Genomic DNA, 20,270 nt, shown 5'->3' with positions numbered 1-20,270 from the left:
CTCCCTGGAAACTACTCAGATGATTCAGTAGGCCACAGCTATGGGCAACCGGTGATTGGCAGCTTCATCATGACAACGTGCCCACTCATGCATCACGCCTTGTGCAGAGTTTTTTGGCGAAACATCAAATCACCCAGGTGACTCAGCCCCAATACAGCCCAGATTTGGCGCCTTGTGACTTCTGGCTTTTCCCAAAACTAAAGTCACCTTTGAAAGGAAAGAGATTTCAGACGGTTGATGAGATTCAGGAGAATATGGTGGGGCAGCTGATGGCAATTGGGAGAACTGTGTGAGGTCCCAAGATGCCTACTTTGAAGGAGCCTGAGGCATCATTGTCCTATGTACAATGTTTCTTGTATCTTGTATCTTCTTCAATAAATGTAATTTTCATATCATGTAGCTGTATACCTTCTGGACAGACCTCATATGTTCCAGGGACTGATTATTATTTCTCATGGAATTTAACCTGGATAAAATGAAGGATTCCACCAACAATACTATGTCATAGCTACTATAAGCAGTATCCCTGTTTTTTTTAATTTTTATTGTTATTCAATTACAGTTGTGTGCCTTTTCTCCCCATCCCTCCACCCCACCCCAGCTGAACCCACCGCCCTCCCCTACCTCCACCCTCCCCCTTGATTTTGTCCATGTGTCCTTTATAGTAGTTCCTGTAATCCCTCCTCCTCACTGTCCCCTCCCCCCTCCCCACTGTCCCCTCCCCACTCCCCCCCGGACTATTGTTAGATTGTTCTTAACTTCAATGTCTCTGGTTATATTAGTATTCCTGTTTTACATAAGGTGCCACTTATGTACAGAGCTTTTCAGTGACAGATCATGTAAGTTTTTCAAAGTTATATTTCATAGTAGACACTGAGGTTAGAACCCTGATCTCCTAACTCGGTTTAGCCCATTTACCACCCAGGATGATACCAGATGTTCTCTCTTTAGAGAACAATTCATTTCCTCTTAATACAGTAGCAGGGTGTTCAATCTTGAGTCACCAACTTGTCTTATGCATGTGTGTCTCAGAGTATGGTTGTAATCTAGTAAAGTTGACTCTGAAGCAATTCAATTTTCCCCTTGCTTTGGATCGTCAAAGTGGAGCAGCACTTTACACAGAGAGCATTAAAGCAGCTGCTACACTACTTGCTGCTTTTCCGATGTATCCTGCACTGTTCTGCCACATTCAGTTGCTCATCCACTTGTTCTCTCTAATAGGATTGTCCTCATTTCCTAATCTTTGCCCTCTTCTGTTGAAAAAATAGGCATCCTTCACAGCCGCCTCAAATGCTATGTTTTTGTGTGTGTGTGTGTGTGTGTGTGTGAAATCTTTCTAGATGGCTCTATTTCTTCCCTCATCTCTTTTTCCCCAAAACTGGATGCAGTCACCCCTCTTTTGAATACCTTTAGCATTTTGTTCTTGTTTCTCTTACGGGATTTACCATGTTCTATCTTACGTATTTGTGCACTGATGCCCCTGCCCATCTCCATGTATACGGACACATGTACATGCTTACATGTAAACAAATAATGCAGGGCATGTTTTACTCATCTTTGTATTAAGTGCTCAAAACTTACACATAGTAGGTGTTCAAATCTCACTTTCAAAAGAATTGATCAATAGACACGATGATAGGTAACACTGGGCAGAGGCTAGCTGTTGGGCTTAAAACAGCACCAGACTTGGAGATGGGTCTCAGTTACAATTTTTACTGTCCCTTATTTGCTTCTCTGTTATGTAAAGGATCAGACAATATCAGTGGTTAAAAGACACAGCTGACCTGGAGGTTCCAAGGAGTCACTTCAGGAGCTGTCACAGCCTTCCCCACCAAAGCAGCTCTGCTTTTTGCTTTTATCTATACATGTAACTTTTTTAATCCTCATCCAAGGACATGCTTATTGAGTTTTAGAGAGAGGGGAAGGGAGGGAGAGAAACATTTGTGTGAGAGTGAACATCAGGTGGTTGACTCTTGTACGCACCCTGACTGGAGACCAAACCTGCATCCTAGGCATGTGCCCTGACTGGGAATATAACCCACGACCTTTTGGTTTATGGGAAGATGCTGCAACCAGCTGGGCCACACCGGCCAGGGCTATACTTGTATTTTATGTCCACATAAAATTGTGTTCAAATGGATGACCCTCACCACCACCGGAAAGAATATGAAAACCTCTGGACTAAATGATCTCTCTCATGTCTCTTCACCTGAATGTGCTTTGAGCCCTGCCTACTGTGTGTGTCTGTGTGGATGCACGTATGTGCCTCTGTACTATGAGGATTAAGTAGAAGACGTTTCTCCACCTCTAAGACTTAAGGCAAACGTGTATAAAAGATTAAGTATATATAACAACATGTATGGCTAAAACCATACAGTACAGTTTAAATCCAATTAGATTGTAAAACCGTTCACAAGCTGTTTTCTTCTTTATATGTCTTCACCCCCAAGTCTGACAGTTTCTCAAATGAGGATGAGGTGTTACTCACCACCTCTTAGGGGCACTTCATCAATTGAAGACTTTTGTTTGTTTTCTAGTATTGTCCCTGAGAATTTATATGTTGAAATAAGTATTGTTTACTTTGAATTAATTGCTTTTGATACTCCTTTATAATACCAGTAAGGAATTTTTAAATTATGTGTGTAGGTAGGTTATCATCTGTAACTATCATTTAAGATTTATACAGGAGTGTTATAAAATATTGGGTATAAGAAAGAGACGTTGGGTTTGATAGAGTTGAGAACTGCTGATCTGTGCTCTGTGCTCGGGTGCTTAGATGAATGAGTGGTAGGCATTTCAAATGATGCAGGAAACTAGAGAACAGAAAGATTTGTGGATTTGTGCAAAGATCATGAAATCTTTGACGGAAGAGGGGATTGTTAGAGGGGCTCTTGCACATTGAGGACCAGGCACTGTGATGGATACTCGACATACCTTATCTGAAGAATGAATGGCCAGACTTGCCAGACTGAGAAAACAATTTTTAGGTTGGGTAAAGCATAACATTTGAAGTAATAAAGGCCCTGGGAAATCATCTAGGCCAGAAATTCTCAGTTCAAGGTTGACATCACCCTTTGGGGTTTATGGGTGCATTTCAGAGAACTCATGAATCCCCTGAAATTGAGTAATGTTTTGCCTATCTTTCTTGGGGGCATTGGGTTCACAGTTCTCAGTGGATTTTCAAAGGAAGCCATTACCTCTAAGTAAGGGCTACTGATCTAGTCTGATCTTAAGCTCAAACACCTGGCTTTACTCGAGGTTACACAGCCAGTTAGTGAACAAGGTGGGGACGAAATCTGAGTTCTCACTTGTAGTTTCTTCTTCATTTCACCACACTTAGTTGAAGGACATGAACAAAAGCAGAGGCAGAATTAAGCTATCATTTTATAGTAATTGGTGTAAAAAACAAACAACTATCCTGGGGTGAGTAGTCTTGCCTGTCTGTTTCCACAAGATTGATGGAAAGGTGGGCTTGAATTTGTCTTCTCCAAGTGAACTAACATTTTAATTTTTATGGTTAAAGTACAGTGCTACTCACCAAACCAGCTTTCTTGGCTCAAGGCACACTCCCAAAGAGATAGTATCTGGGAGGCTGTTTGTGCATTTCCTTTCTAATTGGCACTGTTCTTCTGACCTGCAGTGGCCTCCAGTTTTCTGCCTAATTGAATCAAAACTGCTTTGCCTAATTTCTCAGATCCTATACTATTGTAGCCTATTTAGCCAATGAGTACTTTATGCCTCAATCAGGCTAGTGCCCTTATTATTTGCGCTCTCTATTGTAAGTCCTTTCCTTCCTACCTCTTTATCTTCATGTCTTTCTCCTATCCAGAGTGCCATCCATTCTTTCTCCTTCATTACCAGATCCCCAACGTAAGATCCAGCTTAAGTCTATTTTCCACATATCCTCTACTAGTTACTCTTGGCCATTTCATACTTCCTCTGCATTTATTGCATTTATTGCTTTTCCTGCACACCATAGCACCTATGTATTCCTACAGGGCTTTTCATCGGAAATGTTCATTGGTCACCTTTGGGAGTAGGGTTTAGGAAGTTCAGGGTGGGACTCTGGGTACTCCCAATTTGCTTCAGCCAGAGCAATTCCACTTTAGTTTTATATAAGGGCAGTCTGCAGGGGCTTTTAATGAAGAAGTGGTTAACTGCCCCCCCCCCACACACACACCAAAAGAATTTAAAAAATGCTGGATCTGTCTGGTGTGCTGGTTGCCTCATAACTTTCAACTTGTGATAGGCAAGGGCCAGGACTTACACTACTTCAGACTTAATACTACTACTCCCAGGCAACTGGTGCAATTTTGAGCACAAAGTAGACACTTAGGAAATGATTTTATGATTGTATTGCTCTAATTTTTGGCCTACAAGATCATGAGTAGCATTATCTCAGAACTTTACCTCACTGGACAATTCAGAATAAGATTTCTGGGTTGATCTTTGCGAAATCAACCTAAAATGGTGGATTGGTTTTCCCTTTTGGATACAAAACCAAATCTGACTTAAAAGTTGTCTGGTTTACATAGACATATTTAAGAAAAACTAATTATTGGCATCCCTACTTTTACAAAGTTTCCAAAGTTAAATATCATATTCATGTATTCATGTGAGTATTACAGTAGTGTTGCTAAACTGACTTGCAGAATACCAGTGTACCTCAAAACCCAGAAGAGATTAAATTCAGAAGTTTCTGGCAATAATGATTAAAATGGGAAGTACCAGTCTTTCAAACCAGTTATTTCAGCTTTCTGTAGCCGATCAGTTATATAAACTAATAAAGACCTGAGTATTTAAATCAATGGTTCTATCAACTTGTTAATACTCTTTTGTTTTTGTTTTTGTCTTTTTTCCTGCTCTCTGCCTGGCTCATTGTCTTCACCTGCAGGTGTACTTTTTTGCCGGCTTCCAAAGGTTACTAACTTTTATCTGTATCATTAAAATTGAACTTCCTTGGCTGTACTGCTACTCTTACTGCTGCTTCCATTATTGCCTTCTTCAGCAAAATAAGGCTTTCCAAAGCCAAAGAATAACAAGAAATAAACAGCATTTTAGAAGCCTTGCCACTATGAAACTTAAGCTAAATGTGCCCACCATTATTTTGCTGCCTGTCCACTTGTTAATAACAATATACAGTGCCCTTGTATTTATTCCATGGTATTTTCTTACCAATGCCAAGAAGAAAAACGCTATGGCAAAGAGAATAAAAGCTAAGCCCACTTCAGACAAACCTGGAAGTCCATATCGCTCTGTCACGCACTTCGACTCACTAGCTGTCATAGACATCCCTGGAGCAGACACTCTTGACAAACTGTTCGATCATGCCGTGTCCAAGTTCGGGAAGAAGGACAGCCTTGGGACCAGGGAAATCCTGAGTGAAGAAAATGAAATGCAGCCAAATGGAAAGGTTTTTAAGAAGGTAAAACATGTTTGTGCTTTTAATTTTTTTAAAGGGGGGAGGGTACATTTTACTTTATTATAAATCAAAAGCATTTTAAATATCCTTGCATTCCATTATGGAGCTGTGTAACTAATTCTCAGAAGGTACCCAGAGCTTCTGTATATTCACTTAAGGGCAATTTTAGAGTTTCTCATTTTGAATAATTTTTTTTTAATTGCCTGCTTGAATAAATGTGCTAATATTAAAGAATGTCTCACATTAACAGTTAATTCTTGGGAATTATAAATGGATGAACTACCTTGAAGTGAACCACAGAGTGAATAACTTTGGCAGTGGACTCACCGCATTGGGATTAAAACCGAAGAGTACTATTGCCATTTTCTGTGAGACCAGGGCCGAATGGATGATTGCGGCACAGACCTGCTTTAAGTACAACTTCCCTCGTAAGTGCCTTGTGTTTTTGGAGAGGGAGAGGGCTTTGCTCACATGTGAAATTGTCCTGAGATCTTCCAGTTTTTGAATTAGGTGTGTGTGTGTGTGTGTATGTATCTCCTCATGTTTTACTTTATCCATTTCATAGGTGAAATAAGCATGTGACAGCTTGAAATGGCATTAGATAAGTTAGCCAGAAAGTAAGATTGGGTATATTTCTGTAGCCATTGTGCAAGAAATGATTTTTAAAAATTAGTAGTCCAGAGCAACCCCTGTCACATACTAATAAGCACTTGGTTATTTGTTGAATGAAATAGAGCCCTATAGGTGTGGTGTAGGAATCAAGGGTTTACATTTCTAACAAACAAAAATAGACAATAAGAAAATAATCCCCTATGTATGCATCACCCAACTTTAACAATCAACAGCTCATGAAAAGTAGCTGTTCTTAACCATGTTGCTGTTTCAATTACCAGCCTAGAGCTGAATTTCCAAGCCTATCTAAGTTTAGCAGATACCCTCTGCTTCTAACTGATCTCGGTTTCAGTTTGTTTTCTTTGTTAAATCCTAAAGAGTAGATCTCCTTGTCCACTCCAGTTTAGGCTTGGAGGTCACCAATCAGCATGGACATGAGACCCACTAAAAAAGCTTCTTAGAAAAAGTGAGAACAGAATTCATGGCTGTCTTCTGACTTGAAATCCTCAAAATGTGAGGATTCTCAAAGACTTATCCTTTCTTCCGTGTTGTGCCCAACAGAAGTGTGTGTCACAGGGGGACCTTGCTGGGATGGCTCTGACCTGCATTGAGAGTTCAGCCAGACCATAAAAAAGAATGAAATCTTACTATTTGCGACAGCATGGATGGAACTGGAGAGCATTATGCTAAGTGAAATAAGCCAGGCTGTGAAAGGCAAATACCATATGATCTCACCCATAAGTGGAATCTAAAGAACAATATAAACAAACAAAACAGAAACAGACTCATACATATGGAGAACAGACTGATGGCTGCCAGAGGAGAGCGGGGTAGGGGGACTGGGCAAAAAAGGTGAAGGGATTGAGAAGTACAAATTGGTCGTTACAGAATAGTCGGAGGGATATGAAGTACAGCATCGGGAATGTAGTCAGTAATATTATAATAAGTGTATGGTGCCAGTTGGTTACTGGACACAGGGGGAATTCTTTGTAAAGTATATGATTGTCTAATCATGCCACTGCATACCTGAAACTAATACAAAATAATACTGAATATAAACTAATTCAATATTATTTAAAATTTGAAAATAATGCAACTTAAAAAGAAAACAACTTCAGCCAGAAGCTATTGGCCTTGACAGTCATAAATGACTGGTTTTTGATCAGTTGTGGCTCTTCTGTATTTCTGGGTTTGTTCAGGTTTAGAAAGCTAGAGTCCTGAGGATCTGTGAGGCAAATTTTGGACTGCCAGGGGATTTGACGTAAGGTTGCAGGGTAATATAGCAGAGACTGTGAAATCAAATTAAATTATAAAATGTCTTTGCATCTGTGAATATACCTATCATTAAAGGCTGACTTAAACAATATACTGAATGAATGTTTATCATTTAACTTCTGTGTTTATGTTTGTATTATGTAGTTGTGACTTTGTATGCCACACTTGGCAAAGACGCTGTTGTTCATGGGTTAAATGAATCTGAAGCTGCCTATCTGATTACTAGTGTTGAACTTCTGGAAAGTAAACTTAAGGTAAGTATGAAATTTTCTTTTTAATTCATGGTAGTGTTATCTGACGGGATGGAAAAATGTTCAATAATTGAGTTTACTGCAGGCTCCTATTTAATAACTGGATTTTCTTTCTGTTCAACAGACTGCATTGTTAGATATTAATTGTGTTAAACATATCATTTACGTGGACAATAAAACTATCAATAAAACAGAATACCCTGAAGGATTTGAGATTCACAGCATGCAGTCAGTAGAAGAGTTGGGATCTAAGCCAGAAAACTGTAAGTAAAGCAGCTAAAACAAATAAATTCATATATTCAAGCTTGTTTCAGTAGGTTAGGAAAAGAAGTGATATGAGTGAAAATTGTAAAATTCTTTGATTAAAAAAGTTTTAAAATGTTTAAAGACTGTCCAGACCATATATAATTAAAGTTTTCCCTTCCCTTCTCCTCTAAAAGATAACTACGGTTTTGAAATTTATGAGAAGTAGAGATGTACGCAATGGATGAGACTTTTTGGTGGTTGCTGCCTAAATTTTCTTTTTTCAAATAACCTACTATAACCTTCCAATTTGGACCTCACGTAAGGAAATGGTCTCAGGGCTTCCATTTAGTAAACTTTTTTGAAAAACTGCTAATTCTAGTGATTTTAATGATGTTTTTAGGTGATGCAAAGCTATTTGCCAGTATCGATGCTTAGATTTATTCTTTTTATTTTATTTTTATTTTACTTTTTTCTCACTTTCAATTACAGTTGATATACATTATTATATTAGTTTCAGGTGTACACCCCAGTGACTAGATTACAATGATATGACTTACTAAGTGATCATCCCAATAAATCTCACACCCATCTGGCACCATGCACAGTTATTAGAATATTACTGACTATATTCCCGATGCTGTACTTTATATCCCTGTGACTATTCTGTAACTGCCAATTTGTACTTCTTAATGCCTTCACCTTTTTCACCCATCCCCTCAACAACCCTCCCATCAAAATGTTCTCTATATCTAAGAGTATGTTTCTGTTCTGCTTATTTGTTTATTTTGGTTTTTAGATACAGTTGTTGATAGTTATGATGTATTTATTGCCATTTTATTGTTCATATTTTTTATCTTTCTTTTCTTCTTCTTTTTAAATATAACCCTTTAACATTTCCTTTAACCCTGAGCGCAGCCCTGTAGAGCAAAGGGTTGCCCGTTCAATTCCCAGTCAGGGCAAATGCCTGAGTTGTGGGCCAGGTCCCCTATGGGGGCACGCAGGAGGCAACCACACATTGATGTTTCTCTCCCTCTCTTTCTCTCTCACTTTCTTTCTCTCTCCTTTACCCTCTCTCTAAAAATAAATAAATTAATTAAAAAAAACATTTCATTTAATAGTGGTCTGGTGGTAAAGAACTCCTTTAGCTTTTTCCTGTCTGGGAAGTTTTTTACCTGTCCTTCAATTCTAAGTGATAGCTTTTCTGGGTAGAATAATCTTGGTTGTAGGTCCTTCCTTGCTTTTTATCACTTTGAATATTTCTTGCCAACCCCTTTTGGCCCGGAAAGTTTGTGTTGAGAAATCAGTTGACAGTCTTATGAGGGCCCTTGTAGGTAACTGACTGCTTTTCTCTTGCTGCTTTAAAGATTCTCTCTTTGTCTTTAACCTTTTGCATTTTAATTATGGTGTATTTTCGTGTGGGCTTCTTGGGGCTCCTCTTGTTTAGGACTCTCTGTGCTTCTTGGGCTTGCATGTCTATTACTTCCACCAAGTTTTCTGCCACTTTTTTCCAAATAGATTTCAATTTCTTGTTCTCGCTCTTCTTCCAGCACCCCCATGACGTGAATGTTGGTAACTGGAAGTTGTCCTAGAGGCTCCTTACACTACCTTCATTTTTTTGGATTCTTTTTTATTTTTCCTGTTCTGATTGGGTGCTTTTTGCTTCCTTATATTCTAAATTGCTGATTTGATTCTTGGCTTCATCTATTCTACTGTTGATTCCCTGTAAATTATTGTTTTTTAAAGATTTTATTTATTTATTTTTAGAGAGTGAGAGGGGAAGGGAGGGAGAAAGTGAGGGAGAGAAACATCGATATGAGAGGGAAACAGTGATCTGTTGCCTCTTGAATGCACCCTGACCAGGCATGTACCTGCATCCCAGGCATGTGCCCTGAGAGGGAATTGAACCAGTGACCTTTTGCTTTGCAGGACAATGCCCAACCAATAGAGCCATACCAGTCAGGGCAATTATTCTTCATTTCAGTTAATGTGTCCTTCATTTCTGACTGGTCTTCTTTTATGCTGTTGAGGTTCTCACTAAGTTCATTGAGCATCATTATAAGCAGTGTTTTGAACTCAGCATCTAGTAGATTGCTTGTCTCCATTTTGCTTTAGTTCTTTTTCTGAAGTTTTGCTCTGTTCTTTCTTTTGGGGCATGTTTCTTTGTCTTCTCATTTTGGCAGCCACCCTTGTGTTTGTTTCTATGTATTAGGTAGAGCTGACATGACTCCCTGGCTTGGTAGAGTGTTCTGTAGTATGTAGTATGTGTTCTGTGGGGTCCAGTGGCACAGCCTTCTCGGTCATCCACACTGGGCACTTGAGGTGCATTCCCTGTGTGGGCTGTGTAAATCCTCTTGTTGTAGTTGAGCTGTGATTGCTGTTGACATGTCAGAGGGAAGAATTTGCTCCCAGGCTGATTAGCTGCAAGGATTGGCTGCAACCACTGACCTCCAATCACTGTGGAGACTCAGCTAGCTGTACAGGGGGCCCACCCCACAGAGCAGGACTCAGTTCATTAGGGTTCTGGTGCTTGTTGAATCCGCCTCTTGTGTGTATCACTTGTGGAGGTGGTTGGGTGGTGATGCTTTGACATGGTCTGAAGCTGTCCACTGAGTGCAGTGGCTCTGGGCCTCCCGGGAGGTGCAGGCCAAGGTCAACTGCCCCCTGTGTTCTGTCTAGGGCCACCCATCATGAGCTCTACAGAGTGATCTGAAGATGGGTGCTACTTGTGCTGTGCTTAGAGGTGCCCAGGCAAGGCCTAGCTGTGAACCAAGGCCGGCTGCTGCTAGTGCCAAGGCTGGAACCAGTTAGCAAGAGGTATGCAGCACACTGAGGCTAGATTCTTCTTCTTTGAGAGATTTTAGGAAGACTTGAAGCATGAGCCAAGATAGGTCATTCATATGGAAAAGCCGCTGGAAACAGCTTGGGTGGGCCCAAAAGTTGGGTGAAATGTGGCCTCAGGGAATCACCACAGTGGGGCATACGGTGTGAGCCAGGTTGATGAAGACTGAGATATGTTGCCTGCTGGCTAGTTCTGTGGCTCTGTGAGGGGAGGGCTCGGAAAAGGAACAATGACCTCTGCCAGCATTTCTGTCTTGGAGAGACCTGCCCCACCAGTTCTTGCCCTGATGCCAGACACTTCAGTGCTTCCATACATGTCTATGTCGCCTTTCAAGCTGCTGCCCCTATGCTGGAGCTCAGAGGCAGTGAGTCCATCAGCAAGTAAGTTCATGCGTGGACCCTTTCAGAGGAGCACTTAGGACTCCAGAAGCCCTACAGCTCACTCAGCCATAATCCCTGCAGGTTTTTACTGACAGAAGTTATGGGGACTTCTCTTCGTGGCCCTTGAAGCCTGAGATCGTGGGCCTGGTATGGGGCTAGGAACCCTTGCTCTTTGGGGGTGACCTCTGCAGCTGATATATCTCTCCCAATTTTTTATCTGCCACACGTTGGTATGGGACTAGCCTGTTCTACATCTCTGCCTCTCCTATCAATCTCAATGTGGCTTCTTTAATCCCTCAGTTGTGGGACTTCCATTCAGCCAGATTTCAGGCAGTTATGAATGATGGTTGTTTTGTAGTTTAGTTGTAATTTTTATGTGGTTGTGGGAGTAGGTGAGTACCATGGTTACCTATGTCACCATCTTGCCCAGAAGTTCCATGCTTGGATTTATTCTGCCACTGAGGTGGTAGTTGGTATTTCATTTGAAACAAGCGAATCTGCCTTGTAGCAAAATATTAGTTGGTCATCAGAACAGGGGGTTGAGGGAATTAAACACTCCATTTAACTAGTTTTTCTGTCATGTTTAATGTAAAGGTCATGATACTCTACCAGATGAGGAAAGGATTCATTTCGGCGGAAGAAAATGTTGGTTGAATCTCTTTTTAGCTTATGGATATTATATTTCACCATTAGAAACAGAACACAGGTTTGCATAACAGGTATCGAGTATAACACTCTACTACTTGGGGAGCATGACGTAGGGGCTGACATTTTACCAAACTGTGCAAGCAAACAAACGAGCTTGCCACAGCTTCTTGGAGACACAAGACTTGCATCGGAGATGAAGGACAGTTTTTTTTTTTTTTTTAATCACTGCAAATAGCAGTACCCAGAGTATCAGCATTTATGTTGCTTCCTTGCACCCCAGTTTCCACAGCGCAATATGAAGAGGGTTAGATAATACCTGCACATGTAGTAGGTCATGTTATAGGAGAGACGCCTAACGTAGGGAACCCAGTTCTTACAATGCGCAATAAGCATGCCTGTCCTGTGCCCTGGAGAGAGATTATCTCCATTGTCCTGGCCAGTAAGCAAGCCAGCTCTTTGCTTTGGACAGAGACACTCTACTCTCTCTGTCTTCCTAGGCTCTTCACTGTCCAAACTTTCTTGAAAAGATAGTTCAGAATAAAGTCAGTGCCTCTACTCACAAGCTGTTTGGAAACTCAAGAGACACCTGGGGAATTGTCTCTCAACACTGTGTTGACCCTGCAAGATGGGGGAAACTTGACTGATTCTTCAAACGCTGTTGGTAAAAAACTATGGGAGTATTGAGTCCTCATAACAATAACATGGTAGACCACATATCCCACCTAGTTCCACTCATCTCTACACTAGCTAAGACACATTTTTTATGATACTTTATCTGAGTAGATAGTAGTTATGATGACAAGAAGTGAGGTGTCACATTGTGTGCTTAGACTGAGAAGAGCTTAACATATGGGGTGTGGCAGAATTAGGTGTATAGGTGTGAGCATGCGGAACACACAGTTTATTTTTGTACTATTTATTAATGACTGCATTTTCCATACTGACCACTGTAAGCCTTCTTCGGCCTCACCCTGTATGTATTGCCGCTGCATCCGTTACTCATCAAATGGAAGATCCAGTTCCAATTGTTTTGATTTATAAACCCTTGACAGTACATATCTTTAAGGAGCATTACCATTAACCAATTTAAGTATAACATTATCTGGCTATTTCAATGGTAAAATCACACTGTTTAAAATTTGTATTTTAATTGGTACCTGAAATGAAACTCATTTTCTTTTTTTTTTGATATATTTATGACATTTTATTTTATTTTATTTTAAATATATTTAATCGATTATGCTATTACAGTTGTCCCATTTCCCCCCCTTCACTCCACTCCACCCTGCAAACCCCCTCCACCCACATTCCCCCAATTTGGTTCATGTCCATGGGTCATACATATAAGTTCTTTGGCTTCCACATTTCCTATACTATTCTTAACTTCCCCCCCTATATTTTGTACCTACCACTTATGCTACTTATTCTCTGTACCTTTCCCCCCTCTCTCCCCTTCCCACTTCCCTGTTGATAACTCTCCATGTGATCTCCATGTCTGTGGTTCTGTTCCTGTTCTAGTTGTTTGCTTAGTTTGCTTTTGTTTTTGTTTTAGGTGTAATTGTTAATAACTGTCAGTTTGCTGTCATTTTAACTGTTCATATTTTTGATCTTCTTTTTCTTAGATAAGTCCCTTTAACATTTCATAGAATAAGGGCTTGGTGATGATGAACTCCTTGAACTTGACCTTATCTGAGAAGCACTTTATCTGCCCTTCCATTCTAAATGATAGCTTTGCTGGATGGAGCAATCTTGGATGTGGGTGCTTGCCTTTCATGACTTTGAGTACTTCTTTCCAGCCCCTTCTTGCCTGTAAGGTCTCTTTTGAGAAATCAGCTGACAGTCTTACGGTAACTGCTTTGTAGGTAACTGTGTCCTTTTCTCTTGCTGCTTCTAAGATTCTCTCCTTCTCTTTAATCTTGGGTAATGTGATTATGATGTGCCTTGGTGTGTTCCTCCTTGGGTCCAGCCTCTTTCGGATTCTCTGAGCTTGCTGGACTTTCTGGAAGTTTATTTCCTTTACCAGATTAGGGAAGTTCTCCTTCATTATTTGTTCAAATAAGTTTTCAAATTTTTGTTCTTCCTCTTCTCCTTCTGGTAGCCCTATAATTCGGATATTGGAATGTTTAAAGATGCCCTGGAGGTTCCTAAGCCTCTCCTCATTTTTTTGAATTCTCGTTTCTTCATTCTTCTCTGGTTGGATGTTTCTTTCTTCTTTTTGGTCATTGCCTTTGATTTGAGTCCTGGTTTCCTTCCCATCACTATTGGTTCCCTGTACGTTTTCCTTTATTTCACTTAGCATAACCTTCATTTTTTCATCAAATTTTTGACCAAATGCAACCAATTCTGTGAGCATCCTGATTACCAGTGTTTTGAACTGTGCATCTGATAGGTTGGCTCTCTCTGTTGCTTAGTTGTATTACTTCTGGAGCTTTGATCTGTTCTTTCATTTGGGCCATTTTTTTGTCTTGGCACTCCTGTTTAGTAAGGGGCAGAGCCTTAGGTGTTCACCAGAGCAGGGCAACCCAGGTCACTGCGCTGTGACACTGTATGTGGGAAAGGGGTCTGAGAGGGAACAGTGGCTCTTCCTCCATTCTCTGCCAGATTTCCGTCACTCCTTCCGCTACCCACAATCAAATTGGACCCTTCTGGTGCTGCTTCTCAGTGAGTGGGTTTGTGTGTGGTATAGGCCCCTGTGAGTCTCTCCAATGAACTCTACTGTGAGGCTGGGAGTTTCTCCCACTGCTGCCTCAACCCCCACAGGTGTTTTGTTTTCTTTTTTAAAAATTTTTATTGTTATTCAGTTACAGTTGTATGCCTTTTCTCCCCATCCCTCCACCCCACCCCAGCTGAACCCACCTCCCTCCCCCACCTCCACCCTCCCCCTTGATTTTGTCCATGTGTCCTTTATAGTAGTTCCTGTAATCCCCTCTTCCCACTGTCCCCACCCCACTCCCCACTGGCTATTGTTACATTGTTCTTAACTTCAATGTCTCTGGTTATATTTTGTTTGCTTTTTTCTTCTATTGATTATGTTCCACTTAAAGGTGAGATCATATGGTATTTGTCCCTCACCGCCTGGCTTATTTCACTTAGCATAATGCTCTCCAGTTCCATCCATGCTGTTGCAAAGGGTATAAGCTCCTTCTTTCTCTCTGCTGCATAGAATTCCATTGTGTAAATATACAATAGTTTTTGGATCCACTGGTTTGCTGATGGGCACTTAGGTTGCTTCCAGTACTAGGCTATTGTAAATTGTGCTGCTATGAACATTGGGGTGCACAGGTTCTTTTGGATTGGTGTTTCAGTGTTCTTAGGGTATAATCCCAGCAGTGGAATTGCTGGGTCAAAGGGCAGTTCCATTTTTAGTTTTCTGAGGAAATTGCATACTGTTTTCCACAGTGGCCTCACCAGTCTGCATTCCCACCAACAGTGTACTAGGGTTCCCTTTTCTCCGCATCCTCTCCAACATTTGTTTGTCGATTTGTTTATGTTGGCCACTCTGACTGGTGTGAGATGTTACCTCATTGTTGTTTTAATTTGCATCTCTCTGATGGCTAGTGATGCTGAGCATCTTTTCCTATGTCTCTGGGCCCTCTGTATATCTTCCTTGGAGAAGTGTCTGTTCAAGTCCTTTGCCCATTTTTTAATTGGGTTGTTTGTCTTCTTGGAATGGAGTTGTGTGAGTTCTTTATACATTTTGGAGATCAGGCCCTTGTCCGAGGTATCATTGGCAAATATGTTTTCCCATACTGTTGGTTCTCTTTGTAATTTGGTGCTGTTTTCTTTAGCCATGCAGAAGCTTTTTATTTTGATGAGGTCCCATTTGTTTATTCTTTCCTTTATGTCCCTTGCTTTAGGGGACATGTCTGTGAGGATGTTGCTGTGTGGAATGTCTGAGATTTTCCTGCCAATGTTTTCCTCAAGGACTTTTATGGTGTTACAACTTATATTTAAGTCTTTTATCCATCTTGAGTTTATTTTTGTGTATGGCATAAGTTGGTGATCGACTTTCATTTTCTTGCACGTAGCTGTCCAGATCTCCCAACACCATCTGTTGAAGAGGCTGTTTTTGCTCCATTTTATGCTCCTGCCTCCTTTGTCAAATATTAATTGACCATAAAAACTTTAGTTTATTTCTGGGCTCTCTGTTCTGTTCCATTGGTCTATGTGACTGTTTTGATTCCAGTACCAGGCTGTTTTGATTACCGTGGCCTTGTAATACAGATTGATATCAGGTATTGTGGTCCCTCCTGCTTTGTTCTTCTTTCTCAAAATTGCTGCAGCTATTCGGGGTCGGTTATGCTTCCAACTGAATTTCTGAAATGTTTGTTCTATATCTGTGAAATATGACATGGGTACTATAATAGGGATTGCATTGAATCTATAAATTGCTTTGGGTAGTATGGCCATTTTGATGATGTTAATTCTTCCAATCCATGAGCATGGTACTTGCTTCTATTTGTTTGTGTCTTCCTTGATTTCTTTCTTCAGTGTTCTGTAGTGTTCTGTGTACAGGTCTTTTACCTCCTTGGTTAGGTTTATTCCTAGGTACTCTCTTTTTCTTGTTGCTATATCAAATGGGATATTTTTCCTGATTTCTGTTTCTGCAGTTTCGTTGTTGGTGTACTGGAATGCCTTTGATTTCTGAGTATTGACTTTGTATCCAGCTGTTTTGCCAAATTCATTTATTAGGTCGAGTAGTTTTTTGGTGGAGTCTATAGGATTTTCCACGTACACTGTCATGGCATCTGTAAACAGTGACATTTTCCTTTCCTCCTTTCCAGTTTGGATGCCTTTTATTGCTTTTACTTGTCTGATTGCTGTGGCTAGGACTTCCAATACTACGTTGCATAGGACCCACAGGTGTTTTCAATCAGTGGCTTGAAGCTTTATTTTCCCACGCTTGGGCCCTTAGTTGTTTGGTTTGTTGCCGGGTCTGCTGGCTGCAGCCTTGCTGTGAGTCCTCTCTGTGTGGCTGCCGTTCTCTGCCCCTCCTACTGGTCTGAATAAATGTTTCTTCTTTATCTCCTTGGTTGTCGGACTTCCATACAGTTTGATTTTCTGGCAGTTGTGGTTGTTTTTTGTTTTAAAATTGTTGTTGTCCTTCTTTTGGTTGTGTGAGGAGGCACAGTGTGTCTACCTACGCCTCCGTCTTGGCCAGAAGTCCTCTGTAAATCATTTTCTTAAACTAACTTAAAAAAGAAGTTTATTTTGTAGAACAGAGATTCATAGCAAAATTGACAGGAAAGTACAGAGAGTTCACATATATCCCCTATCTTTACATAGACGCTGTGTCTCCCACTATCAAGTTTTCCCAGAAGAGGGTACATTCATTACAATTGATGAGCCTACGTTGACACATCAGAATGACCCAAAGTCCATAGTTTACTGTGGGGATCACTCGCGGTGGTGTATATTCTATGGATTTGTTGGACAAAAGTATAATAGCATGTACCCATTATTATAGTATCATGCAGAGTATAAACTGATTTTTTAAAATCCAAGAATCTTGTTAAAGTTTCATTTAATTCTGATAATATATCTTTGTCTTCTTGAGCATTTTGGTATATTCTGGGATGGAAAGGAGGTTATTAGGTTAGCGTGATACTATGTTGAGGTTGAGATTCAATGTGCTATTTAAAACTTAGCATGTTACAATTTTAAAGTTGAAATCACCTTAAATATCAAGTTAAGAACAACAACAACAGTACCCAAGGAGGTGATGGGTATGTCTATTACCCTGATGGCAGTGATAGTATCAGAGGTATTTTTGTGTGTTCAAATCATTAATGTGGTACTTTTCCATTCATTTAGCAAGCGTTCCTCCGAATAGACCAGCTCCTTCAGACATGGCTATTGTCATGTATACCAGTGGTTCTACTGGCCGACCTAAGGGAGTGATGATGCATCATAGCAATTTGATAGCTGGAATGGCAGGCCAGTGTGAGAGGATTCCTGGCCTTGGGTAAGAGAATCATTCAACCATTTTTTTTCTTAGAAATCAGAGGTCATATTCGCATTCTCTACTCAATCTATATTAAAATGATAAGGTTATTGAGATTTATAATGTGTAATGCCTTTTTAAGATTGGCTAAAATGTTTCTCTTATTTTTTTTTAGACCAAAGGACACATATATTGGCTACCTGCCTTTGGCTCATGTCCTAGAATTGACAGCAGAAATATCTTGCTTTACCTATGGCTGTAGGATTGGATATTCTTCTCCACTTACACTCTCTGACCAGGTGACAAAGCTTTTCAGTATATTGGCTTGATCATATCAAGTTCCATTGTTTGGCTGAGAATATATTACTCAAACATGAGATATTTTAATTCAGCTGAAACTTTTTCTATAACTTTGAAAGAAATTCCCATAAGCAATGTGTAGCTATTTTAAATAAAATTGTTTTTTCTGTTGCTTTTCTACATATTTTTAAATTATTTTGAAACTAATCGTTCCTTTCATCTTATCTTTCCCAATTAGATTTGTATTTTAGAGAGCTAGGATAGAGAATATAAATACACTGAGACTTTCTTGCCATATTACTCGTGATTATTGGTGGGATTTGGGAGAGAGGTAGTGGTACGGTTTTGGCCTAATTTTCCTCTGAGTTTTCTCTTGGGTAATGCTGTCCAATACAGTAGTCACTAGCTACATATTGAAATACAGAATAATTAACATTAAATCAGAAAAATTCAGTTTTTCAGTTTCTCTAGCCACATTTCAACTTCTCAGTAGCTACATGTGACTCGTGGCTACCATGCGGATCGCACAGATAGCAAACATTTCACCATCGTGGAAGTTCTATTGGCAGCATTGCAGCATGTCTGTCCAAAGGCAGCCCCCAGATTTCTACCGAGTCAGGCTCCTCCCTTCTCCCTGTCATTCATAGCAGTAAATCCAACAATGGTAGGGCTGATTCATTTATTTTAAGCCCATTTCAAAAAGCTTCAACCAGACATTGGTGGAAAACAGAGCTTTGAAGGGAGCCGTGGAGTTCCAAATGCTGAAAGGTAAACTGAGTTATAGGTGGGAATGACTTGATTCTCTGTGTGGCTTCTGCCGCTCTCAACACTGGAGGCCCAGCTGTCATATTTCAGAACCGCAGGCAGTGCTGCCTTTTATTTGGGAGTCTTACTGGAGCAGGCATTGACAAGATGTGCCCTTGTAGTTCACAGTTAGAAGTTGTAATACTTTCAACTTTTTTTGTTACAAATACCATTTTTGGTAGAGGTTAGTAGGCTGTATAATGTTAAGACAAAAAGTTAAATTGATGTTTTTGATATTTGAGATTGCAACCATCTTTTTCTGTTTGGGGGGGCTTGATTTTGGATATAAACTTAAGGTGCAAAAATCTTAAGGGTACTGATTGATTACATGTAACATACACATGCATATATAGGCTTCTGTGATGATCATCGTCTAGATCAAGGGAGGAAAAAAGAACGTTTCTAGATCCCAGAATGTCCCTTGTGTCCCTTCATGGTCATTACCACTACCGTACCCCTAAGGATAATCCAACCATCTTTTCAGTGTCTTTACCATGAGAAAAACATTCTGTGTTCCAAATAATTGCCAACTTTGTAATTTAAGGACCACACAACTTCTTTGTAAGATGGAGAACTTGCTGTATTTCACCAAACCACTAAGCTAAAAATTCACATTTACAATCCGCTAGAATAGTAATGAGTGAAATACATAAACTAAACTATCAAGTAAACTGATAAACAGGACTTGATTGAGTAAAGTCATAATAGACCTATTAATGAGACTATGGCTTACATTTTTAAAAAAATTTTAAGAAAAATCTGTGATGATTACATTGGATGCATTGTAGTGAGTTTTTCTTATGTCTGGAGATGTTTTCAAAATGTAAAATCATTCCATTAAGCTTTGAGTATGATTTCCCCCTGAGCAGGGGAGTGCAGAAAGCCCTTGCTTTCACTGCCTTTCTGAAAACAATAGCCTCTGTGTGGGAAAGGGGGGCAGTTGGAGGCTGTTGCTGGTCTGACTTCATTCTTGCTGTCTCTCAGGCCAAGTAGTACATTAGAAACCTGTTAGAGAACTGTCAGAAGCATTCACACTTACCTTTTCAATAAACTTTGTTCTAAAGAGTCTTGATCTGATCAGGAATATAAAATCCAGGAGTCTCCCTTAGATAGGAAATCAGAAAAAGGTCAGAGACCAGAGGGACCACCTTGGAACCCTGCAGATGATAGCGATGTCAAAACTAGGGTTACTAGAATCATAATAAACACAAGAACTGAAATATTACTCTGAATAATAAAGCCAGGAACAACTCCTTGTGGCTTACTGCTATCCTGGAACTGCTCTCCATAGCAGAAACTGGTCAGCGACACATGGAGATCAGCTTGGACTCACAGGACACGAGAGCCTATCTCTCTCTCTCTCTCTACGGAGCAGCCCCCTGTGTGTGGTGTGCGTATACAGGTGTAGGTTTCCACTCACAAATGTGCACACATTTTCACAGACACGAGATACAAGAAGTTATTTTATTTCCTCTATTTATCTCATAAAGAAAAGTAGCATAAAAACTATTGAGTTCTATCAGCAGAACCTTCTATGTGGCAGAGCGGG

The 20,270-nt window shown here is 40.2% G+C and overlaps 1 protein-coding gene across 11 annotated transcripts in view; it reads left to right on the top strand.

Moving 5' to 3' along the window:
• ACSL4 (acyl-CoA synthetase long chain family member 4) overlaps positions 1-20,270 on the top strand; it is a 100,423-nt gene that overhangs the window by 50,068 nt on the left and 30,085 nt on the right. For 5 of the 11 annotated variants that reach the window (XM_053917079.2, XM_053917080.2, XM_053917077.2 and 2 more), the window contains 6 exons: positions 4,895-5,425; positions 5,673-5,850; positions 7,454-7,563; positions 7,685-7,823; positions 17,488-17,638; positions 17,793-17,916. In XM_053917079.2, the coding sequence (XP_053773054.1) occupies positions 5,075-5,425; positions 5,673-5,850; positions 7,454-7,563; positions 7,685-7,823; positions 17,488-17,638; positions 17,793-17,916 (1,053 nt within the window). In that variant the 5' untranslated portion in view covers positions 4,895-5,074. The remainder of the gene's footprint in view (positions 1-4,894; positions 5,426-5,672; positions 5,851-7,453; positions 7,564-7,684; positions 7,824-17,487; positions 17,639-17,792; positions 17,917-20,270) is intronic. The other 6 variants (XM_053917084.2, XM_053917082.2, XM_071220350.1 and 3 more) reach the window with 2 other exon arrangements.

This window comes from Desmodus rotundus, chromosome X (genome assembly GCF_022682495.2).
Source record: "Desmodus rotundus isolate HL8 chromosome X, HLdesRot8A.1, whole genome shotgun sequence".
Lineage (NCBI taxonomy): Eukaryota > Metazoa > Chordata > Mammalia > Chiroptera > Phyllostomidae > Desmodus > Desmodus rotundus.
The sequence above is the reverse complement of the archived record's forward strand: the minus strand, read 5'-3'. Positions and strand labels throughout refer to the sequence as shown.